Source organism: Gastrolobium bilobum, unplaced genomic scaffold, assembly GCF_033153095.1.
Source record: "Gastrolobium bilobum isolate Gb01-03AN ecotype WA unplaced genomic scaffold, APGP_CSIRO_Gbil_v1 utg5255, whole genome shotgun sequence".
In the NCBI taxonomy this organism is placed as follows: Eukaryota; Viridiplantae; Streptophyta; class Magnoliopsida; order Fabales; family Fabaceae; genus Gastrolobium; species Gastrolobium bilobum.
Window position 1 is genome coordinate 700,644 of NW_026898528.1, and position 21,415 is coordinate 722,058.

At 32.4% G+C, this 21,415-nt stretch overlaps 2 protein-coding genes across 6 annotated transcripts in view; both read left to right on the forward strand.

The window, feature by feature from the left end:
- Nucleotides 1–6,766: 6,766 nt before the first annotated feature.
- LOC133317122 (LRR receptor-like serine/threonine-protein kinase ERECTA) lies at nucleotides 6,767–14,706 on the forward strand. Its single transcript, XM_061518945.1, has 27 exons — nucleotides 6,767–6,842; nucleotides 7,183–7,321; nucleotides 7,434–7,505; nucleotides 7,648–7,719; nucleotides 7,802–7,873; nucleotides 7,975–8,046; nucleotides 8,138–8,209; nucleotides 8,337–8,408; nucleotides 8,502–8,573; nucleotides 8,660–8,728; nucleotides 8,834–8,905; nucleotides 9,020–9,091; nucleotides 9,198–9,269; nucleotides 9,509–9,580; nucleotides 9,656–9,727; nucleotides 9,817–9,888; nucleotides 10,115–10,186; nucleotides 10,257–10,328; nucleotides 10,405–10,476; nucleotides 10,558–10,629; nucleotides 11,378–11,446; nucleotides 11,559–11,630; nucleotides 11,754–11,827; nucleotides 12,716–12,844; nucleotides 12,919–13,266; nucleotides 13,524–13,894; nucleotides 14,356–14,706. The coding sequence occupies exons 1-27, from the start codon at nucleotides 6,767–6,769 to the stop codon at nucleotides 14,704–14,706; spliced, it is 2,922 nt and encodes a 973-aa protein (XP_061374929.1).
- Nucleotides 14,707–17,420: 2,714 nt separating this feature from the next.
- LOC133317072 (myosin-15) overlaps nucleotides 17,421–21,415 on the forward strand; it is a 32,617-nt gene continuing 28,622 nt past the window's right edge. For all 5 annotated transcript variants that reach the window (XM_061518873.1, XM_061518874.1, XM_061518875.1 and 2 more), the window contains exons 1-6: nucleotides 17,421–17,673; nucleotides 17,758–17,904; nucleotides 19,799–19,944; nucleotides 20,055–20,211; nucleotides 20,319–20,377; nucleotides 21,109–21,265. In XM_061518873.1, the coding sequence (XP_061374857.1) occupies nucleotides 17,554–17,673; nucleotides 17,758–17,904; nucleotides 19,799–19,944; nucleotides 20,055–20,211; nucleotides 20,319–20,377; nucleotides 21,109–21,265 (786 nt within the window). In that variant the 5' untranslated portion in view covers nucleotides 17,421–17,553. The remainder of the gene's footprint in view (nucleotides 17,674–17,757; nucleotides 17,905–19,798; nucleotides 19,945–20,054; nucleotides 20,212–20,318; nucleotides 20,378–21,108; nucleotides 21,266–21,415) is intronic.

Below are 21,415 nucleotides of genomic sequence, written 5' to 3' on the forward strand. Positions count from 1 at the left end.
AAAATTTTTGTCAAAAGATGACATTTTGGTCACCGTTAACTTTTTTGGGTGAGAAAGTGAAAAAGAAAGCAAAACAGCTCACAAGTAGGGGTGAAACTGGGTCGGGCCGGCCCACAGGGGCCTATAGCCCGGCCCATTAGTGGCCTAGCCTGGCTCGGCCTTTTTACTTAGCAGGTTGGGCGTGGGGTGGTGTAAAGGTTTGATTACATAATTGGGCCGGAGGCTTAATATATTAAGCCTGGCCCATGAGCCTCCAAGGCTAGCCCAATTGTTCTAGATAGTTCTGCTTTGGAATCTCAGTTACTAGAGTTAATAACATACCAAAAATTCATTTTACTCTTTACTCATATCTTGTAAGATGGCATCGTTATTGCTAAGCCTTACCGTTCTAGCTTGGCTGAATATACCATTCAAGCTTTAATATGTGGTGGAGATTGGCTACGTAATAAGTATGACTTGAAGAAAAAATAAAAGGTATAAATTTAATCAATTTAAATTATTTTATAATTTAATTATATTCAATTAAATTTTAATTGAAATTTGACTTTATTTTCATGTTGGAGGAACCAATATCTCAGCATGTGAGATTGCCTATGTGAATCTATTAAAAGGTTTTTTTGTTTCTTATTTTTTTTTTTTTTGTTTCTATTCTTTATTCTTGTTTTTTTTTTCTACATTTACAAATTATTTGCCAACTTATGTAACCTTTTTGGCTACACTTGTAGTCATCATGATGTGTTTGTTGTATTCACGTAGTTATTTTAATTTACATAGCATGGATTGACTTGTTAGATCTAATGAAATATATGTTATTTAGTTTGAGCATTTTGCTTTAATTGTGATTTTTGTTTTAACAATAAAATTTGAGTATTTTGTGGAGTTGATTCATGATCTGCTTGGAAGTTAAAAATTAACAGGTCAACGGGTCAGGCCGGGCCATTTGTTTTTTTTATAAATGGGCCAAGACAGGCTAACAGTTAGACTCATACTATGCTATTGGGCCGGGCCAAATTGAAATTTTTTGACATAGGCTTGGGCTTTACGGGCCAAAGCTCGGCCCAGCCCAGCCCACTTTCACCCCTACCCAGTGAGGCCACAGTTATCCCAATCAAACCTGCTGCGAAATACACGTACATTGCAATTTAATAGTCCATATTTCTATTCAATTTTTTAAGGATTAAGTTAAATATTAAATTAAAAGTAGATTTTTAAATCTTGATTCAATTGTTCAATAATTTAATTTCTAATTAAACAACGATTAAATAGAAATAGAATAACGTTTAAAATTAAAACATAACCATTCATAACCTGACATTTCTTCTATTTCAATTCAACACGTATGGAAAGCATCATCGGGCATGTCATGTGTTGCCACTCACACAGTGATCCTTCTCCTCCAGATAATAGTTTTGCTTGATATCCTTTTTTCTCAGAGATTTTTCTTTTAATTTTTAAGAGCTAGTTGAATTAAAAAAAATAAAACAGAAATGATTTAATAAACTATTACTATAAATTATATTCAAATATACTTTTTTGAGATTGATCTAATTTTTTATTTTTTCTCTTTTAAAGAATAATAAATGACATTTTATTTAATTTTAAAATTTATAATTATATTTTTTTTAAATTTTATTATATATTACTTCTACTTTTAATACCTTTTCTGTTTTAATTTATTTTTAGAGCTATATATAAATTAATTATTAATTTTAAACATATTTTAAAATTTTATATAATTAATTGATATTTATGTATATAGGGATATGTTATATTTATTATATCTTTTCCCTTACAATATTTTTTAATTATTTTTGCAATCATTATATTAAAATCACATTAATGATGACAAAATAATATCACATAAGAATTGTTAATTTAATTTAATCCATTAGTACTAAAAAAAGGGAAAAATATTTGTCCTTTTAAAGGATATAATATTGTGTCATTTTAGATCCTAACCGTTGATTTCCGTCAATCAACGGTTATAATTTAATGGGTCAAAATTATTAATTATTAATAATAAGTTTGACCCAATAAATTATAATCGTTGATTAATGAAAATAACGGTTAGAATCTAAAATGACATAAAGTTTATATCCTTTAAAAGGACAAAAATTTGGATAGTAAGAAAAATTGTAAATATAAACCACACACATATATCGGAAATATAAGAATTATGTTGTAAGAATGACACTATTTATTTCTGCAACTATTTTTAATTATATATTTCCAAAATTATATAATTAAAAAAATAATTTTAATACTATAACTATATATTTCTAAAAACATAAAGTTAAAAATAAGTTATAGGCTATTCTATAATAGGACAAAGTTTAGTGGATATATATATATATATATATATATATATATATATATATATATATATATATATATATATATATGAGAAAAATATTTCTCAAACTGCTTGAGACAAATTTATCTCCGGCCACTCCAAAATTACGTCGTTTTAATTATTTATTTTCTTATATGTATTGATTCACCTTTGAATGATTATGATTCTCCTTTTCTCTTTCTTCCTTTATCACCATTGATTAATCTTTGTACGGTTATAATTTAGTAGTCAGAAATAAAGTTATCTCCGACAGCTTGAGAAATGTTAAGCCCTATATATATATATATAATGAGGTATGTCGTGAGAAATGTTAAGCCATACATATATATATATATATATGAGGTATGCCGTGTGCCTTAATAAATTTTCACGGAGGATAAAGTGTAGTGGAAATCCATCATCATTGCCATATCTGTTGAAAAATTAATTTTAAAATTGGCGTGTTGTTGGTGACTTGGTGTTGCACAACAAAATTAAAAGAGCAATATGATACAGTAAAACTACATGCAGACGTGAGAACGACCTTGGAAAACAACATTAATATTTAATAGGGTCTGAAATAATAAGTGGGACCTCCACCTAACAGAAGAAACCATTATGATTGAAGAGACGGGGAGTCAGAAGAAGAGAAATGAGACAATTGACCTTCCCAAATTGAATATGGTCAGTAGGTAACAAATGAATCACGAGTTTTTAAGAGTTTTTGGTTCGAAGGTATGAGTTTATATCTCTAATATTAGTTATTGAAATGCGACTTTGATTTGTATAAAAATTTATTTAATAAAAAATCTCAGGTTCTAATTCAAAAGTTTGACTTTAGAGCTTTTTAGGTTGGTCTAGTATATTAATTTTTATTTTTATACTACTTGTAATAGTTCTCTTTCTCTTCTCAATCTATTTCACCCTAATTTATTAGTTAAACAGGTTTTTTGTATAATTTTGTTCTATATTATACTGTTTGGATATATGATGCCGAAAACGCATAAAAAAGTGGCTAAATATAAAGTTATGATTTTATAAGACAGTAACCCTCCGGTTCTCAATTTCTATTAACAAAATATCAAAATTCAACTCCTAGAATAAGGGCCATAAGCACCCTTTTATAGACAAATTATAAATTGATTCAAAATTCTAAATTCTAAAATTTCAAAAATAATAAAACTTCTTAAAATAAATATAAAAGTAATTAACATCTAAAAATAAAATAAAAATTACAAATAAATAATTCAAAATACATCCCAAATCGTTAATCTCAAATCACGCCAAATATGTTGCTTTACTTTTCTTCCCAAACAAATCACAATCACATATGCTGCTTTATTGGGACTTGGATTCGTTTGTAATTTGTTATGTTTCAAATCATTGCCTTTTTCAACAATTGGGTCATTCTTGTTGGGCACAACTCTAGTTGCCTACGAGCTTCTTGAATCAATGGTTGAGCCATGTTATGTATAATGGGTCAACTGTAAGTGCATCAATATACATGAAATTTATGAATATTTATGGAATTATTAGTGTTGTTGATTGTATATTTTGTTTGAAAAAAAAATTATTATCTTATTTTTTTTAAACAGGCTAAATCAGATTTTTATTTTTTGTAAGTAAGTCAGACCACATGTCGATAATTATATTCATAATAGGTAACAGACTTGGTCAGGCTAACACATTTAAACACAGACTTAACCTTTTAAGATCAGAGTTCGACTCGGCTCGACCCGATAACACTCCTAATGATCACTTTCTTTTCTCTTCTATTAAAGTTAATCACAGTACCATGTGGGGTCTACTTTTCTTTATTTGTTTTTATTAGAAAATAATAAAAATAATTATCAAATCAGTAAATTAACCGCTAAAACTTGTGTATCTCCATTAATCATATATGATGAGACTAACTAAGGTGTATTTCCTTTTTTCTTATTTCGATAAATAAATAATAGACAAAAGTGTGTGTTTAAATTGTTTTATTCTGTAATTTTTTATAAAATATTTTTTTCTTTCAAAATAAACTATAACCCGACATAGGTGGATCCACGATCATTTATTTTATTTTTTTAGATATTCTAGAGGTATCTTCACACAATTTTGTTCAATACCTTATTTCATAGTACGACTCCTAAGATTAACTTTTTACTAGAACAAGTGGAGCATTAAACAATTTGGAAAAAAATGTGACTAATCCCCCCTTCGAGAAGGAGGTGGTTTAACTCAAAGCCTCAAAATTTTTTAACAAATTTCTTTGTCACTCAGTTGGATCCAGGGTCATTTCAACTCTTTCTCTCATTCGCTTGTTGGACTTATGCCAAACAAATATAGGACATAATCTTGGGACTTTGATCATGTTGTCACGTTTTCCAAATTTTTTTACATGAATGACATGTTACAGTAAAATTTTGTTAAAATGCCACAGTGATGAATTCACTATCAGTGGCAACGAGTTTCAAATTTCACGTGGCACGAAATAATATGCCACCAAACTCGCTGTCAGCAGCAAGTTTAGTCTAAATCGTTGCCACTCATAGCGAGTTAATTTCATAAGTGAGGACTTGATAAGTTTTTCTAGAAAGCATGCAAGTGAAGACAAAACACGCTAAAAAGTCTAGTGTTAATTTGTGGGACAGTCATTGATCCTTGCAAGTTGCCAGACATTACAACACAAAATTTTAGAAACTTTATCGTAAAACGTCGGAATACCATGATTTTTTGCTCTGGTATCCGAATAAGGTGATTTTTTTATTTCACGTAACTTTTTGATATCTACGCTCTAACAAATTTTCAAAAGGGATTTGGTCAAAAAAAATTTCAAAAAAATACTTCTATGTGCTCTGTTTGACATATTTTATCTCTGTGAATGAGATTGCTTAATTTTTAATCTTATTTTGACTCTCTAACACTAACAAATAATCCTTCAAGAATTTTTCGGTGTGTAAATATCAAAAAGTTACATGGAATAAAAGAATAACCCAATTCGAATATTCAAGCCAAAAGTTATGACTTTTTTAAATTGAGTTGATTTTATAACCAGCATACTTTGGCAAAAAGTTTCTCTTGTTCTGTCACGTGGCAGTTAAAACTCGTTGCCAATGAGAACGAGTTTGTCAACGTGACATTTTAGCAAAATTTTAAGGTAGCGTGTCATTTAGGTAATTTTTTTGAAAAACATAGCACGTTGGTTAATGTATCTTTCACGTTTTCTTATTTTTTTTATGGGATTGGTTGGAAAGAATATATTTATAATATCTTTATTATTTGTAAATATTTATTTCCTTATTTCATTATAATTTGGATTAGGTATGGGTTAAGCCAATTAGTATTTTTATATATACTGTATACTGATATTTCAATTCAATGGATATAAACGAGACGCTAAGATAGCCATGTCATTGTGGTGACAGTAGAATTTATGAAGATCCAAGTGATTGAAATTTCTACAATCATTTAGTACACTACTATAATATAAATTTATAAGCATTAGTATTTCTTTTAAACATTAGCTCATATACTTATTTTTATGGTAATTGATCATGTACTTTCTTAATTTCTTTATAGCAAACTATTTTATGCATTCTTAAAATGAAATAAAAATTGTATAAAAAATGAAGGAAAATAGTTTTCTCATTTTATGTGAGAAAATTTTCTCATGTTACACTCACAATTAAAAAGTGAAATCCATTTTAATTTTTTAGTTTTTTTGTAAATCCCACTCATATATTGTGTGTAAATGAAAAAATTAATCCCAAAAATGAAAGTATAGCTGAGAACCACATCATTTAATATTAGCATCCATAAGTACTACCAACGGGATAAATATCAAATATTAAACAAGAGAAAAAAAAAAACAAAATCAGACATCATGAACATGAGAAAGAGAAAGGTGCCTTTGTCAGCTCATAAAAAATGGATTGCCTTTCGTTACATACATTACTCTTTTATCTGTGAAATCTCGAAAGAGTGAAAGCGACCCCTTACAATGGCATGTCATTGCATTGCATTGAGCACAGTGTCATTCAGAGTTTCCAATGGCTGAATGGGATCCCATTAGCACAGCATGTAGTTAAGACTTAAGAGAGAGAAAACAAACAAGCATTGTACAGGTTCATAGCAGAAGTGGTGGCAGATAGTTTTAACTTTATTTGTGAAAATAATTTTTCTCTATCTCTCTCTCCCTCTTCAGTCTTTTGCATGGTCAATGTGCCAGGTTGATGTGATGTGATTGAACAAGGAAAGCCCCTGCTTCTTCTGTAACATAACCTTCAAACAAGAAAAAATGAAACACAAAAAAGCTAAAGAGATGAGTGAGGAGTACTCAGAACAATGACTAACAAACCCAACACAACACACATTGTCATGTATCTCCTCACAAGTTCTAAATAAGAGATTTTCTTTCTTGGTTGTTGTTGAGGGCCTTGATGTGCTATGGCATTTCGGTGTGAACTCCTCCTTCTGGTTTTTCTCTTTTGTTTCAATGTCAATTCGGTGGATTCAGATGATGGTGAGTGTTCGCTTTGTCGTGTTTTTTTTTTCCTTGTCTCAATTCTCCTTATGACTGCCATTGCTAGAAAGTCAAGTCCTTGATTAGTTTTTCTTTATTTTGGGTTGAGGGGTCCCTAAAAAAGACGTAAAGCTGAGTTTTTGCTGATTTGCACATTGTTAACATCAATGTTCATGCATTGGTTTTATTTGAGTAGAAATGTGAGTTTTTGTTTATATAATGGGATTCTAAGCCCTTGGTTATTAAGGGGTGAGTGCAGTTAAATTTAGTTGCTCATATGGAAGAACCTCGTTACAATTCTGTGTTCCACATGTTTAATGTGTGGATATTTCAATTGAAGGAGCAACGTTGTTGGAGATAAAGAAGTCATTCAGGGATGTGGATAACGTTCTATATGACTGGACAGACTCACCATCATCAGATTATTGTGTCTGGAGAGGGGTCACATGTGATAATGTCACCTTCAATGTCGTTGCTCTGTAAGTAGCACTGTTCTTGAATAGTGTGTATGTGCATTGGCTTCTTCACCTTGTTCCTTGTTAATAAGAATACCCTTTTTCATATTCTTTTCCACTCCTTTTCTTTTTGCAGCAATCTTTCAGGATTGAATATTGAGGGCGAAATTTCACCTGCAATAGGGAGCCTTAACAACTTGATCTTTATGTACTTACTATTCTACTTTAAACTTTTTCGTTTCTCATAATTGCAACAGATATAGTTGTAGCACTTGTGTCATAGCTCATCCTTCATGGTGCTATGTTTGGAGCTTGGATAACCAACTTTGTTTGTATCTCTTGTTTGATAGTGATCTCAAGGAAAACCGTCTATCTGGTCAGATACCAGATGAGATTGGTGACTGTTCTTCTTTGAGAAGCCTGTACGTTTCACTCCCAGAAAAACTGAATTTTGCCTAGTAAAACTGTCATACGGGAAACTTTTATATTTTACTGTGTTACCAGGGACTTGTCATTTAATGATATTCGGGGAGATATACCATTTTCAATTTCAAAGCTGAAACAACTGGAAAATCTGTGAGTTTTTGGGGGCATTTCTCTTTCATTGAAGTTTTGTTTTGCCATGCCTATGATGAGGTGAGGTTATGATAACTAATTTTTCATAAATGTGCTTTCAGAATTTTGAAAAATAACCAGCTAATTGGACCTATTCCTTCAACTCTGTCTCAGATTCCTAACTTGAAGATTCTGTAAGTCATTTTTCCATTTACTCATTCTATTCATAAAGTTAATTTTGGGATCTATAACTAACATTCTCAACTTCTGAAAAATTGGTTCTAGAGATCTGGCACAAAATAATCTTAGCGGGGAGATACCAAGACTTATATACTGGAATGAAATTTTGCAATATCTGTGAGTATAACTAATATGCAATGAAATCTATCATTTCGTTGACTTATTTATTTTTTGCTTCTTCTTGACCCTATAATGTGATCTTACTGTCAATTTTGGTTTGTGTCTTTTTCTTTTCCTATGATAGTGGCTTGCGAGGTAACAATTTGGTGGGTTCACTTTCTCCAGACATGTGCCAGTTAACTGGATTGTGGTATTTGTAAGTTACAACAGTGGCTCTCTTTTTATTCCAAGCCCCGAAAGTTTACATTTCCTAAGTGAATGTAATTATTTTCTTCCTACCATTTTGTAGTGATGTGAGAAACAACAGCTTGACAGGCAGTATTCCTGAGAACATAGGCAATTGTACTTCCTTCCAGGTCTTGTACGTATATCGAACTGTATCTGTATGACAGACTTTGCCATACCATGTTTTCTCTTTACTTTTTTAACATACTATGTCTGTGTCAGGGATTTATCCTACAACCAGCTAACTGGAGAGATACCATTCAATATTGGATTTCTGCAAATAGCGACCCTGTATGCATTGCATTATCCTTTCTCAGATATTTTAACAAGAATGATATGTGGTTTTTCAGTTCCCTTAGCTAGAAAGTTCTCTTTAAATTTTTTTGAGCTTGTTAGGTCATTGCAAGGCAATAAACTCTCAGGGCATATTCCATTGGTTATTGGTCTGATGCAAGCACTTGCTGTCTTGTAAGTACTGTATTAATAGTTTCTGAGGAAAACTTTATAAAGTTTTTTCGTTGACTTGATATTTTCTTTACGGATGCCTCTTTTAATGGTTCCTTTGTTATGATTTTCTATCAGAGATTTGAGTTGTAACATGTTAAGTGGACCAATCCCTCCTATCTTGGGAAATTTGACCTACACAGAAAAATTGTAAGTATATTAGTTTTGGATTTATATCCATTAGTTTGATTTTGTCCTGAAATGTGTGCATCGAAACTCAGAAAATTTCTAGACTCATGTTCTGCAATGTTTGTAGGTATTTGCATGGAAACAAGCTGACTGGCCACATCCCCCCGGAGCTTGGAAATATGACAAAGCTTCACTATTTGTAAGATGCTTTAGTAATTAGTTGACCATATGTATCTTGTATTTATTTTTCAGACACTCGAAATCAGCAGCATGTGGGTTCCTGGCAATAGTCATCATCTCATTTAGAATTTTACAACTTCCAAAAAGAATTATTTTCAGTTGCCTTTTTTTAAGCTGAGTTTTTTTAACAAAAGACCTCTTATCAAGAGGCACAACTTGGTTTAAATTTGTCATTTAATGATTCATTTTCTTGTGCAGGGAATTGAATGATAACCAATTAAGTGGACATATTCCACCCGAGCTTGGAAAGCTTACTGATTTGTTTGACTTGTGAGTGCTGTTACTTTGAAGCATCAATTTTGTTGATTTTTGAGTAACTTGACGAGTCATGCATTGTTCTTGCAGAAATGTTGCTAACAACAACCTTGAGGGTCAAGTTCCAGATAATATTAGCTCGTGTAAAAATCTTAACAGCCTGTATGCAATAAGCCTTAAAATAATTTACTTGGTTACAAGGAATTTTACATTTCATCTAGGTGATGGATTTTCCTATTGTCTTGTATCAGCAATGTGCATGGAAATAAGTTGAGTGGAACAGTCCCCTCAGCTTTTCAGAGCTTGGAGAGTATGACCTATTTGTAAGTTTCACCTTGACTTTATGAGACATTTGTTGAACATATCTGCTATTCTATTGTGATTAGTACTGTTCTTTCCCCTAAACATGTTGATACACACAAATATTCATGGATGCTAATCTGGATTCCTAACATGGTTGGCCAATACTTAACAGTTCAAACTTCAACCTATTACTCTTTTGCTTAATTGATTCTTATTCCTACACGACATTGTGATTACCAACCTTAGGAATCTTTCTTCCAACTATCTTCAAGGCTCAATTCCTATTGAACTGTCACAGATTGGTAATTTGGATACACTGTAAGTATGAATGATTTCTCTCCTTACACCAATCTCTCTGACTTCATACTAATAGGTGTTTTTCTCCCAGGGATATTTCAAATAATAATTTAAGTGGTTCCATTCCTTCTTCCCTTGGTGACTTGGAACATCTTCTGAAACTGTGAGTTCTTCAACTAGTTATTTTTTTGAAATCTGTACTGTTTCTTCTCACTGATTGCTAGTAATCATTTTGCTAGGAATCTGAGCAGAAATCATTTAACGGGGTTTATTCCAGCAGAATTTGGTAATCTAAGAAGCGTCATGGAAGTGTAAGTCCATTACCTTTCTGATGAAAATAACAAATCTTTTGATGGTCTTTTACTGATTATCTTCATGCTTCCTTATTTCAGCGATCTTTCAAATAATCACCTCACTGGCTTGATTCCTCTAGAACTCAGCCAGCTTCAGAACATGATATCCTTGTAAGGTCCTTGTGTATCCTTATTCAGTGTTTGTTCTAGCTTCCTTCTGATGCTTTTGCTAATGAAATTTGATGTTATTTTACGGATTTGGCAATGGACTGTGTACCTTAAATTCTACCAACAGATGTCTAATGATAGATGGTAGAAATAATTTTTTTCTCCTTTTTCGGGTGACCTGTTCAAAAACTGTGCTCAATAATCTAGTATTCATCAGATTTTGTTGAATATGGACATTAGTTTTATTTAATTGGATTTGAATGTACTCATGACTGCCCATTGTGTTTGTAAAGAACCTTGAGGTTACCACCCCAAAAGCTAGCTCTAAGGGTGGGAGTGCCCAAGGCCTTATAAAGGTCACATTAGTTGCACATACAACCAATGTGGGACTATCTATTTTAACACGCCCCCTCACACCAGAGCCTATTGGGCTTGAAGGGTGGGCAATGCAACAGGCCCAACCTACCTGTGCTAAGAAACACCACAAGAGAAAGTGGGGGCGGCGAGGCTCTGATACCATGTTAAGAACCTTGAGGTTACCACCCCAAAAGCTAGCTCTAAGGGTGGGAGTGCCCAAGGCCTTATAAAGGCCACATTAGTTGCACATACAACCAATGTGGGACTATCTATCTCAACAGTGTTCTATCCTGTCCTTCTCATGTAAATTTTGTGGACGATCATGGTAGACTAATAACTTTACTACATTTCTTACTTGTGTTTTAATGGTATCTCTTGGTTTGAAATTCTATAGGAGACTAGAAAACAACAAATTGTCTGGGGACGTGACATCACTTGAAAATTGCCTTAGTCTTTCTCTGCTGTAAGTTCTGTCTCTTCAATTTCTTATTTTTGAATAATTTGGCATCATAGTTCTATGGAAAGACCATTTCACTTTTACCTAACTAGTGGAATACTGACTATAAATTTTGTAGTAATGTCTCCTATAACAACCTGATTGGTGTTATTCCCACAAGCAACAATTTTTCCAGGTTTTCCCCTGACAGGTTAGGTCATTTACTATTGAACATTGCCTTTATTGCTTCTATTTTCCATCTCAATGTAGTTTACCTGGAGTCATCAGCATCTTCTGTTGGGAGTTATTGATTTATGTGACCTTTTATTTGCAGTTTCATTGGAAACCCTGGTCTTTGTTGTTATTGCCTGAATTCGCATTGTCATGGGACTCACCCTGCAGAACGAGGTAAGCTGAGCTTTCTAGCTGCAATACCCTGTTACTTCCTCTTTGAGAACCCTGTAATTTCCAGCTCCTACCCCAAAAGATTTTCCCTTGTTCTCTTATTTTGGTATACCTGGGAGGACAAGATATGTTAAGTAAACGTTAAATGCTATTTTAATGGGTTTAAATTTGTCAGTTATGGATAGTCTATGAGTCATGAGGTTAGCATTTATATTAGGAGTCTTGAAAGGTTAAGAGTCGGTCGTTATTTTTTTGTTATTAATGTTGAAGTGTCTCTTTAGTTTCTTGTGTCAATTAAAATATTGAAGAGTCAGTTGTCTCTTGGTTTTCTTATGTGAGTTATGAAGTTAAAATGTTATGTTTATTAGGGGTATAATGGCTGATGTTATGAGTAGTTAATTAGTGATGTTATGAGGGTGTTGAGACTCTTGATTAGCTTTGTAATGAGTCTCTTCATTGGTACTTCCAGTTTTTTGTGTTGCCTATTAATAGGCTTGATGTAATGAAGTATTGAGTAGCAATGAAGTTTAGTAAAATATTACAGAAGAAGTATGTTCTCTTTCTCCACAAGTCCTCACGACATTGTTGAATAGTTGTTTTATTTGCTGGTTCTGTATTTGAGCGATCCTACAAGATAAGGGAACATTGGTGTTCGGAGAGTGCACTATGTATATGTTCAATTCATTAACATAGCAGCATTTTGAAAAGTAAAGCAAGGTTCCACATGTATCTTTTTATTTTCCTATCACTGCATATGTCATTCAGAATGATTGGTACAGATGTTACAAAGAGCAACTTTGTTCTTCCTATTCCATTCTTTCCTTCTAGAGCTAAATAAAGCTTTTTGGGGTGACGTGCAAAATGAGGTAATATGTGTTTTTGACCATGCAGTTATGTCGTCTAAGTCAGCTATTCTGGGAATTGCTCTTACTGCTCTTGTGATTCTTCTTATGATATTGCTGGCAGCTCGCCTACCATACAATTCATCTCGTTTTCCCGACGGATCATTTGCCAAACCAGGTACTTATCTTAATTGCGCTTATTGAAACTGAAGGATAAGCTTACTGGCTTACTGATTGGCGCTTAATTCACAGTTAATTACTCCCCACCAAAGCTAGTGATTCTTCACATGAATATGGCGCTTCATGTATATGATGATATCATGAGAATGACAGAAAACCTTAGTGAGAAATATATAATTGGATATGGTGCATCAAGTGCAGTCTATAAATGTGTTCTTAAGAATTGCAAGCCAGTGGCTATCAAGAGGCTCTATTCTCACTATCCACAATACATGAAAGAATTTGAGACTGAACTTGAGACAGTTGGCAGCATTAAGCACCGGAATCTGGTCAGTCTCCAAGGCTACTCTTTATCTCCGTATGGAAACCTTCTCTTTTTTGACTACATGGAAAATGGCAGTCTATGGGATCTCCTTCATGGTAAGTTCAAGCTTTTACTTTATAGCTGTAGATGTACTACATAGTCTACATTGCATGATTTGCTGCATAAACTATGCATATTAAACCCTGCATTTAGCAGTATTTTCCTTAATCTCCTCTTCAATATAAGTAGTATAATAGTAATATCAACCCTGCTTATGAACCTAACCAATGCGTTTACACCCTTTCAGGAAAAAGCACTTTCTTGCCATGCAAGGATTTTATGTATGATTTTATTATGCATTTGTTTTTTGCAGGACCTACCAAGAAGAAAAGGCTTGATTGGGATCTTCGTCTAAAAATAGCACTTGGAGCAGCCCAAGGGCTTGCTTATCTACACCATGATTGCAGTCCACGTATCATTCACAGGGATGTTAAATCACCTAATATTTTATTAGACAAAAACTTTGAGCCCCATCTCACTGATTTTGGCATTGCCAAAAGTCTATGCCCCTCAAAGTCCCACACTTCAACTTTTATAATGGGCACAATTGGCTATATAGATCCTGAGTATGCCAGAACTGCACGTCTCACTGAGAAGTCTGATGTGTATAGCTATGGTATTGTATTACTTGAGCTATTAACAGGGAGAAAAGCTGTTGACAACGAATCAAACCTTCATCATATGGTGAGTCTTACTATCGGTTTTAAACTTGCTGTCTTATATATTTTTTTTTTTGGTCCCCATCATGACCCTTGAGCTAGCTAGTTATATATATATTTTTTATGGATCAGGATCATTTTTATACCGTGTAAGTTATACTTTCAATCTTGATTATTGATTTTATTTATATCTAACGGTTCTGATTTATTAGATATTTGAGCCGTTAAATACATAAGACTTTTTATTCTTACACTGATGTCATTTTGCATGATTGAACAAAGATAGGTTAGGTGGAATCGTGCATTATTCACCCTTCAATTTTGGTATAAAAAAAAACTCTTGAATGAGAGAGTGGGTTAAATATAATATGAAAAAAATTAGAGATATAATAAAATCATTCATTTGGTTGCATCAAATCATGACAAATATACCTAACTAAATATTCAGTTATCTTATACTAACAGCTATATTCCTTAATTGTATAGATTTTGTCCAAGACAGCTAATGATGAGGTAATGGAAACTGTTGATCCGGATATTACAGCCTCATGCAAGGACATGGGAGCAGTAAAAAAGGTTTTTCAGCTTGCTCTTTTATGCACAAAGAGTCAGCCAGTTGATAGACCTACAATGCATGAGGTGACACGTGTACTGGGAAGTCTTGTGCCATGCATCACTCCACCAATACAAGCACTAACTGATTCACAATCATATGCTAAAGTGCAATGCTACAAGGATGATGATGAGTATGCAAATCTTAAAACTCCATCCATGAGCACCTCTGATGCCCACCTCTTCCTTAAGTTTGGAGAGGTAATCTCTCAAAACAGTGCGTGAGGATTTTGAGAATCAAATGAAGAATTAATGTATTTTTTTTTAACCCAGAAGGAAAAATGTCTAGTTTTTTTTTTTTATGCCATTTGATCCGCGTGGATAAACTAGGAAAAATGAATAGGTATTTTTTTTTTCCTTTGGCATGCATAGTATTTACTTAATATTGCATTAATTGTACTAACATTTTAGAAGTCATTTTGTTAGAGTAAGTAGCTAAAAGCGAAATAAATCTATAAAAATATATCATTATAAATCTTAAAAGACAATCATTAGGTTTTGAACAAGCATCTTGCACGTCTCAGGAAATCTTAAAGACTATAAATAACGTTAGCTGAAAAAAAAAAGTCATTGTCCTCATTACGTAATCTTTTGACATATTAATGATTTCAAAATTTTTACTTCAGAATTTAACTAAAAAGGCAATTACCAATATCTTTTATGTTGGTGTAATTATTTTTTATTAACATTATTAAATTGAAAATGTTTTTTATTATTAGGAGTTCTCAAAATTAAGTCATTTTAAAACATTTTTTTACCCCCTACTGCGTATCAAAGGGGACGGGAAAACCAGAATTACATTCTTTTTCAATTGATAATTAGACAATTCGATCACCTACTTGTGGGAATTTCCATGCTAATCAGTGGATAGCTCTAAGGTCTAATTTTTCTTGAATGCTTTCGACGAATATCCAGGCCTGTGACTCTGTGAGGCTAAAATACGTTGTTTTGGTAATTTAAGTAACATATTTAAACATAAAGGGTATCATAATAAAGTTAATTATGCACAATTTATTCACGGACAATTAATCAATAGGGATTGGAAATAAAGGTCAATTTGGTATGAGAATAAAGTTGGATATTTTTTTTATGAATTTGTTTTATCAGTAAATTTGTATTGAAAACTGATGTATAAATTTTTTATCTCTTACCAAACAAACCAGTTGAGTAAAAAGGAGAAAAATAAGATAACGATGATTGAAGCGTAAGGAAAAGGAGAAACAGAACTAAAGGAAGAAATATTCTTTTACGTTGATAAAAATGAAATTTGTTTTATTTTTATTTTTATAAACGAATGAAATTTGTTTTTGTTTGTGCTTCTGTTGAGAAAAATGAAGAAGATTTATTATACTTCTTTCTCATATAAATCCTTAAATTACATTTTTTAAGAGGAAAAATATATTACATTATAATCTATTTTAATGTAAAGAAATCTCTTAATGATCAACCTAAACAAGCCTTTCATGGTTTTTTTTTCTTTCTCTATAACTTTTAGTGTCACGGATAACTAATTTAAAACTCTCTATCATTGTTGATTTTAGAACTTTGGAAGATGAAATAAAATTTTGAACACCTCAATTCAAAAGGAATAGATATTCATATTACCACTTTTTTTACTACAAATTCAACACTACTCTGATCTTTATTGGGTCAAACTTTTTAGCAAAAACGGCGATTAGAGTGACAATAGATTGATCAACATCAATAATATTTTTATTCTAAATTAATTGGGGTAGGTGGTAGATGAACTCAAAAGAAAGATACAAAAATGTACTCTAGATTGATAGTAAAAAAAAAAATGATAGTATGAATATCCTATTTCCATAAATAATATATATACCATGAAATTTGAAAGATATTCATCAATTTGTTTTCGATTCCCAACCATTAAATTATGAAGAATTACTTTAATATCCTTAAAATCAAGAAAATATTAGTTTTGAATAATTAATGATTTATATTTAATTATTTATTCAGTTTATTTTAAATATAGAAAGTTTATATATATGTTTAAAGTAAGAAAGTTACATAACAATTAACAAATATTAGTCATTAATTATTAAGGACATAAATATATTTTAAAAGGTAAAATATTTTAAAAATCCCTAAGTACTAAAATAATTAAATTTATAAATTATTTATGGAATAACTTTTATAAATTTGTAAAACCTTAATTCACTTATCATATTAAGAAAAAGAGATAGGTTACTTTACAATTTTTTTTCCTTACAATTTTTAACAGCCACTTTATTATTTTAGAATTAGAATCAAATTAATACCATTTTATTGCAATTATAAAAGATTGTAAGAAAAACAATTATAAAATATAACCTTCCTCTAAAAAAAATAAAAAGGATAAAGTTCCCTTTTGGGTCCTTAAAAAAAAAAATACGGTCATTATTTTAGTTCCTTATAAAAAAGTAGTCACCCGTTTCTATGAAATTCAAAATAGACCTAGTTTAATTCTTTTGAGGGATTAATATGAATTTTTTTGAATTTGTGAGAGGCTACAATTTTAAATAAATGAATTTAGTTTAAATTTTTTATGGACTCGAGAGTATTTTTTTTTTGTAAAGAACAAAAAGACGCTTTACTCAAAAAAATAAATAAATTTACTTACAAAATTATGAACCCAGCCGATGCAAATGGAGTGAACGGAGAGTGTAAAAATGAAAATGGAGCGAACGGTGAGTGTAAAGAAAAAAGAGAATGTGTTTCCAAAAAAGGAAAAAGAGAATGTTTACCAAAAAGAAAAAAGAAAAAGAAAATGAAGCACGGTGATTGTAAAGAAATGAGAAAATGAATATGAATAAGTGAAAAAATCGAAAGTCACTGACACACATACACACCCTAGACATGGTGGTGACGTGTCGAATACGATATAAATACTGTGCAGTTTAGCCATTTTTTTGACTCATAGTTTAACCTGTTAGGGCGGGAACCCCAAATTTCAGCAGAACCTCCTCAACCTTACTATCCATCTGCAATTCTGCACCTAACTCTAGGTCTAAGTCTAACCTTAGGGTTTCACTTTTGAATTCATCACTTTCCCTATTGCAGGAGGAACCCGCAATGAATCTGCGCAACGGCGCTAAGGTTTGGGTCCCTGACAGAGATTTGGCTTGGGTGCCTGCTGAAGTACTCGAATATGCTGGAAAGCAAGTTCGCCTTTCAACGGCTTCTGGCAAGACGGTGAGGGTTTTGTTTTTGCCTAATTGCGTTTGTTAATGGTCGCGAATAACTCCAATGTTTGTTTTGCGAGTTTCGGTTGTGCAGGTTCTTGCTCTTCCGGAGAAACTGCTTCCTAGGGATGCGGATGAAGATGAGCATGGAGGAGTCGAAGATATGACGAGGTTGGCTTGCTTGAATGAGCCGGGGGTGTTGTACAATCTTCGGAGGAGATACGCACTGAATGATATTTATGTGAGTGTTAATAGAAGTGATTTATTACTTTCTTAGATGGCCAATTAGGGTTGTCCTTGAGTTTATTCTTCACGTTCTCAATCTTTATTTATCGTGAGTCTAGATTTGTCTTATTTCACTGCACGAAACTGAAAAGGTCAAATTGTGTTTGGTGAGCCAAGTTCGACATTCGAGATTGGCACATTGGTACAATATTATCATTGTAAATATTGTTATTGTTGGAAATTTGGGCTCTGGTGTGGAACTGTTACTCTAAGAGCCAGTTTGGCACATTTTATCCTGTCACCTTATAAGCTATCCCAATAGGGACATGGTTAGGATTCAATAGCATAGGATAGGAAATTATTCTTCCAAAATTAACTCTGCCTTCTTAACCTTCCCTACAAACATGATAGTCAGTCTCAATATCGCTATCGCCACAAGCCAACACCACTATCTCGCCTTTGCCGCTGACGTCACCAACCATCATCATTGCCACTGGCTAGTCACCACCACCGCCTCCATTGGCTATACACCACCACTACCGCCAGTACCAAGGTCGTCGCATCCACCACCACTACTAACCACCACCATCACTACCAACCATTGCCACTTCCACTGCCACCGCCACCATGATGTGCGTGTTTGAAATCTATTTTTCATTAACTTTGACCAAATAACAAATTTCTAAATTTATATAAATACTATCACATACATAAAAATTTAAAATCAATTTAAAAATTATTTTTAAAAATTTATTTGGTAAAGATATAATTTTTTTTTGAATTTTTTTCAAGTTATTTTATATATTTTATTTAAAGTTATGATTTTTCTCTTTTCTTTTAATAAATTTTAAACACTAATTAATCTCTAAATAAGTCGAAAGAAAAAAGTTGAGTTTAAAAATCAATTTTAAAAAAATTATATGAAATCATGTTATAGAGGATATTTTTGTTTATTTATATTATATCCCGGCACTATCTAATTCCCTTCAAACACAAGATAACATGATCATATTTGACTACTTATCTAGTGCATATCAAACTCGAGATAAAATATAAGCTTGTCATGTATTAATAATTTCCTACTCTTATCCAACCCTAAGTCTTATTCTATTTGTCCTTATGCTATCCTGGTCATCAAACGAGCCCTTACCTATGTATCATATGATAAGCTGACACATGTTTTGTTGTCATTTCTGTTTATGAAATTAATGCTTTCATTTATGAGGGCTTTTATGGTGGGGTACCACTGGTGCAGTAAACATTAATTAATCTATAAATAAGTCGAAAGAAAAAAGAGGAATTTAAAAATCAATTTTAAAAAAATTATATGAAATCATGTTATAAAGGATATTTTTGTTTATTTATATTATATCGGTATATCTCGATGCTGTCTAATTCCCTTCAAACACAAGATAACATAATCATATTTGACTACTTATCTAGTGCATATCAAACACGAGATAGAATATGAGCTTATCATGTATTAATCATTTCCTACTCTTATCCAACCCTCTCAAGTTTTATTCTATCCGTCCTTATCCTATCCTGTTCATCAAACGAGCCCTTAGCTACTTTGCACTTTGTGAGTATTCCTAAGAATCATATGATAAGCTGACACGTGTTTTCTTGTCACTTCTGTTTATGAAATTAATGCTTTCATTTATGAGGGCTTTTATGGTGGGTTATCACTGGTGCATTACTTACTTGACCAGGTAGCTAATACTGACAAGTCCTTTACAAATGCATAAATTAGTATATAATCAGTAGCTGTTAACACTTTGGTTTCCTTTTTCAGCAATTTCACTTAAAGAACTTTTTAACGAATACACCAATATATGATTTACTTTTTCTTCACATAATGCATTCTGTACTATTTTATGCTTTTTACCTGACTCATTTGTCTTTCTTAGACATATACAGGAAGCATTTTAATAGCTGTTAATCCATTCACAAAGCTTCCTCATTTGTATGATATCCATATGATGGAGCAGTACAAGGGAGCTGTGTTTGGTGAGCTTAGTCCACATGTATTTGCCGTTGCTGATGCATCTTATAGGTTAGTATGCATTTGGTCTGGTGTGTTCGCATTGTATTTGAATTTTTGTTGTATTTGCTACTTTTCATTTTATGTTGCAAATTAAAGAGTTTCTGTTGGTCATGATTTAGAGCAATGATGAATGAAGGTCAAAGCCAATCTATCCTGGTCAGCGGTGAAAGTGGTGCTGGTAAAACTGAGACGACAAAATTGATTATGCAGTATCTTACCTTTGTTGGTGGGCGTGCTGCTGGCGATGATAGAACAGTTGAACAACAAGTTCTTGAAGTAAGTTATCATTGAATTCAATCAATCCCAAGTTTGGTGATTAATTACTTGCAATATTTATTTAGGCATCAATATGGGATGTTAATTTCAATTTTTGCTTGATTCAGTCGAATCCACTTTTAGAGGCATTTGGCAATGCAAGGACTGTCAGGAATGACAATTCAAGGTGAACTTGGTTCTTTTTAGTTTATATCTTTTGCCAATTTCTAGGTTATTTCTCTTTCGCCTTAGATTCTGAGGAATGAGCTTGTACTTAGTCTTTGGGCTGTTTTAGGATCTGGTCTTAACTTTTTATTTATATAAAGCATCCTATCTCTAGTAATTACATAACTTAGTCATTTCTATTATCCAATCCAATCCATCCAAAATCTGAGTTGAATTTTATGGAAACATATTTATGTACCAATATTTTTATGGGAAACCAGTCATTTAAGTACCCAAATTTTCTGAATGATTTAACAGGGTTTTACATCTTTATGGAAACGGTAATTGTAAAGAACCATTTCAACTCAAAACCTTAAGGTATAGGGTGAGGGTCTTTTTAATGGTTTATATTATTCTCTATCACACCCTCTCACGCAAGAACCCTTTGGGCTTGAAGCGTGGATATTACACAGGCTCAATTTTGGTTTACCTTGTAATTATTTAATTCCACTAGAAAGTGGGGAGCAGTGAGGATTGAACTCGTGACCTTGTGGTCATCGAAGCTCTGATACCATGTAAAGAATCATTTCAACCCAAAACCTTAAGATGTTGGGTGAGGGCTTTTTTAATTGTTTATATTATTCTCTAACAGTAATTACAGAGTAGTATGTGAAATACTCTTTCGTCGAAGTTGTTATTGCTCATAGTCTCATATTGTTTATTATTATTAATATTATATTTTTTGGGTTGCAGCCGTTTTGGGAAGTTTGTTGAAATCCAGTTTGATTCAAATGGTAGAATATCTGGTGCTGCAATTAGGACTTACTTACTGGAAAGATCACGAGTTGTGCAGATAACGGATCCAGAAAGAAACTATCACTGCTTTTATCAATTGTGTGCATCTGAACGGGTATTCGATCCCGGACAAAGTATTTATTTGATTATATATTTTGGTGTTAGTATTGTAGCGTAATGCTATATTTTGCATTGTGCATGTGCAGGTTACTGTTTTCTTTATGTCATGGTCAAAGTATTAATTTTTATACTTTGTAATTGGAAT

Excerpts from the sequence above, each read along its gene's own strand:
- LOC133317122 (XM_061518945.1), top strand. The coding sequence starts at position 6,767 with ATGGCATTTCGGTGTGAACTCCTCCTTCTGGTTTTTCTCTTTTGTTTC. Across the intron at positions 8,574-8,659 it reads TGTACTTCCTTCCAGGTCTT|GGATTTATCCTACAACCAGC; the intron begins GTACGTATATCG and ends TGTCTGTGTCAG. Across the intron at positions 9,581-9,655 it reads CTTACTGATTTGTTTGACTT|AAATGTTGCTAACAACAACC; the intron begins GTGAGTGCTGTT and ends TTGTTCTTGCAG.